This window comes from Phaethon lepturus, unplaced genomic scaffold, assembly GCF_000687285.1.
Source record: "Phaethon lepturus isolate BGI_N335 unplaced genomic scaffold, ASM68728v1 scaffold39076, whole genome shotgun sequence".
NCBI classification, from domain to species: Eukaryota; Metazoa; Chordata; class Aves; order Phaethontiformes; family Phaethontidae; genus Phaethon; species Phaethon lepturus.
This window is the reverse complement of record NW_010547623.1, coordinates 11,704-12,934: the sequence shown is the minus strand read 5'-3', so window position 1 is coordinate 12,934 and position 1,231 is coordinate 11,704. Positions and strand designations below refer to the sequence as shown.

Below are 1,231 nucleotides of genomic sequence, written 5' to 3'. Positions count from 1 at the left end.
GTATGTTTTGTAATGTGTATGTATATATATCAGTAGAAACAATTGGTTGTTAACTCGGACCATGTCCAAAATACTGAAGAGTGATTCTGCCTTCATAAGCTACATGATCTGTGTTCTTACTAATTTTAACCCTAATTTGAATATAGAACCATCCCTTTATATATTGATCACATACTTGATAACCATTAGTTTGGCTAGCTATCTGTCAGCCATCACAATAAATATCATGGCGGGGACAAACCCTAAAATAACTTCAATGTGTTGCATTACTAAGAGGCTAGCTGCCTTCCAGATCCATGCTTAGTGGTTTGTCAGGGTTTTTTTTCCCCACATCAAGAATGTTTTATCATTAAAGTTGGTAGTTTCTGCTAAATCTTACTCAGAATCAAGGAGTTGCTGGTTATTTATCAAAAATGCTCACTTTCTTGTAAATCCTGGTACTGGTAGCATTAGAATTTAAGATTCTGTAATGTATCTAAACATACATGCTACTTTCTATTAAAAAATGAAATACTGTGTAAGTGAAGTAGAAATGCTTTTCAAGATATGGATTTTTTTCTGTTTAAGGAAAAATTCTTTGTTAAATTTTTAAATTGTCTATAAAATACACTTGTGAATTTAAAATCAATTGTAATGTTATTTGCAACTGCGTTTTAATGCGGCTTTGGTTTATTTCTGTCTCTTTCAGGCTTCAAAATACATCCCTGATATCTGTGTTATTAGGGCAGTACAAAAAATTGTTTGGGCATCAGGTTGTGGGTCAGTTCAGCTGGTTTTCAGCTCGAATGAGGAAATTAGTAAAATCTATGAAAAGGTAAGAATTCATAAGCAACTTCTTTTCTATATAACTGTTCTTTTGTGAAGAAAGGGACAGTGTCAACCAGGTCAGGCTTAGAGTGAGTGTGTTGAGCTTTTAGGTAGGCATCTTGGTGATGATATATTTTGGAGTCTATTATATGTCAGTTTTCATACCACAGTTTAATTTTCTATTCCGAATTGCCTTTCTCAGTAACTAATTTTAACTTGAATCTGTTGTCAGTTCAAAAATGCACCAGTTCTGTAAGCTGCTGTAACATGTTTTCAGTGCAGTTAGATTTCACATCTAAATAAGGAATAAGCATTTCTTGCAATGCTGATTTTTCTAGTCTTCAGATTTAAGCAATCTATTCTACAGAAGTGGATTTAAAGCGTATGTGCAGTCTAGAATGAGAAACAAGAGCTAACTGATCTG

The 1,231-nt window shown here is 33.5% G+C and overlaps 1 protein-coding gene across 1 annotated transcript in view; it reads left to right on the top strand.

Moving 5' to 3' along the window:
- Positions 1-688: 688 nt before the first annotated feature.
- The window catches only part of LOC104622820 (probable ubiquitin carboxyl-terminal hydrolase FAF-X), a gene marked incomplete at both ends in the record, with an annotated part of 11,093 nt that continues 10,550 nt past the window's right edge, over positions 689-1,231 (top strand). The window contains one exon of the mRNA XM_010289704.1: positions 689-814. Within this exon, the coding sequence (XP_010288006.1) occupies positions 689-814 (126 nt within the window). The remainder of the gene's footprint in view (positions 815-1,231) is intronic.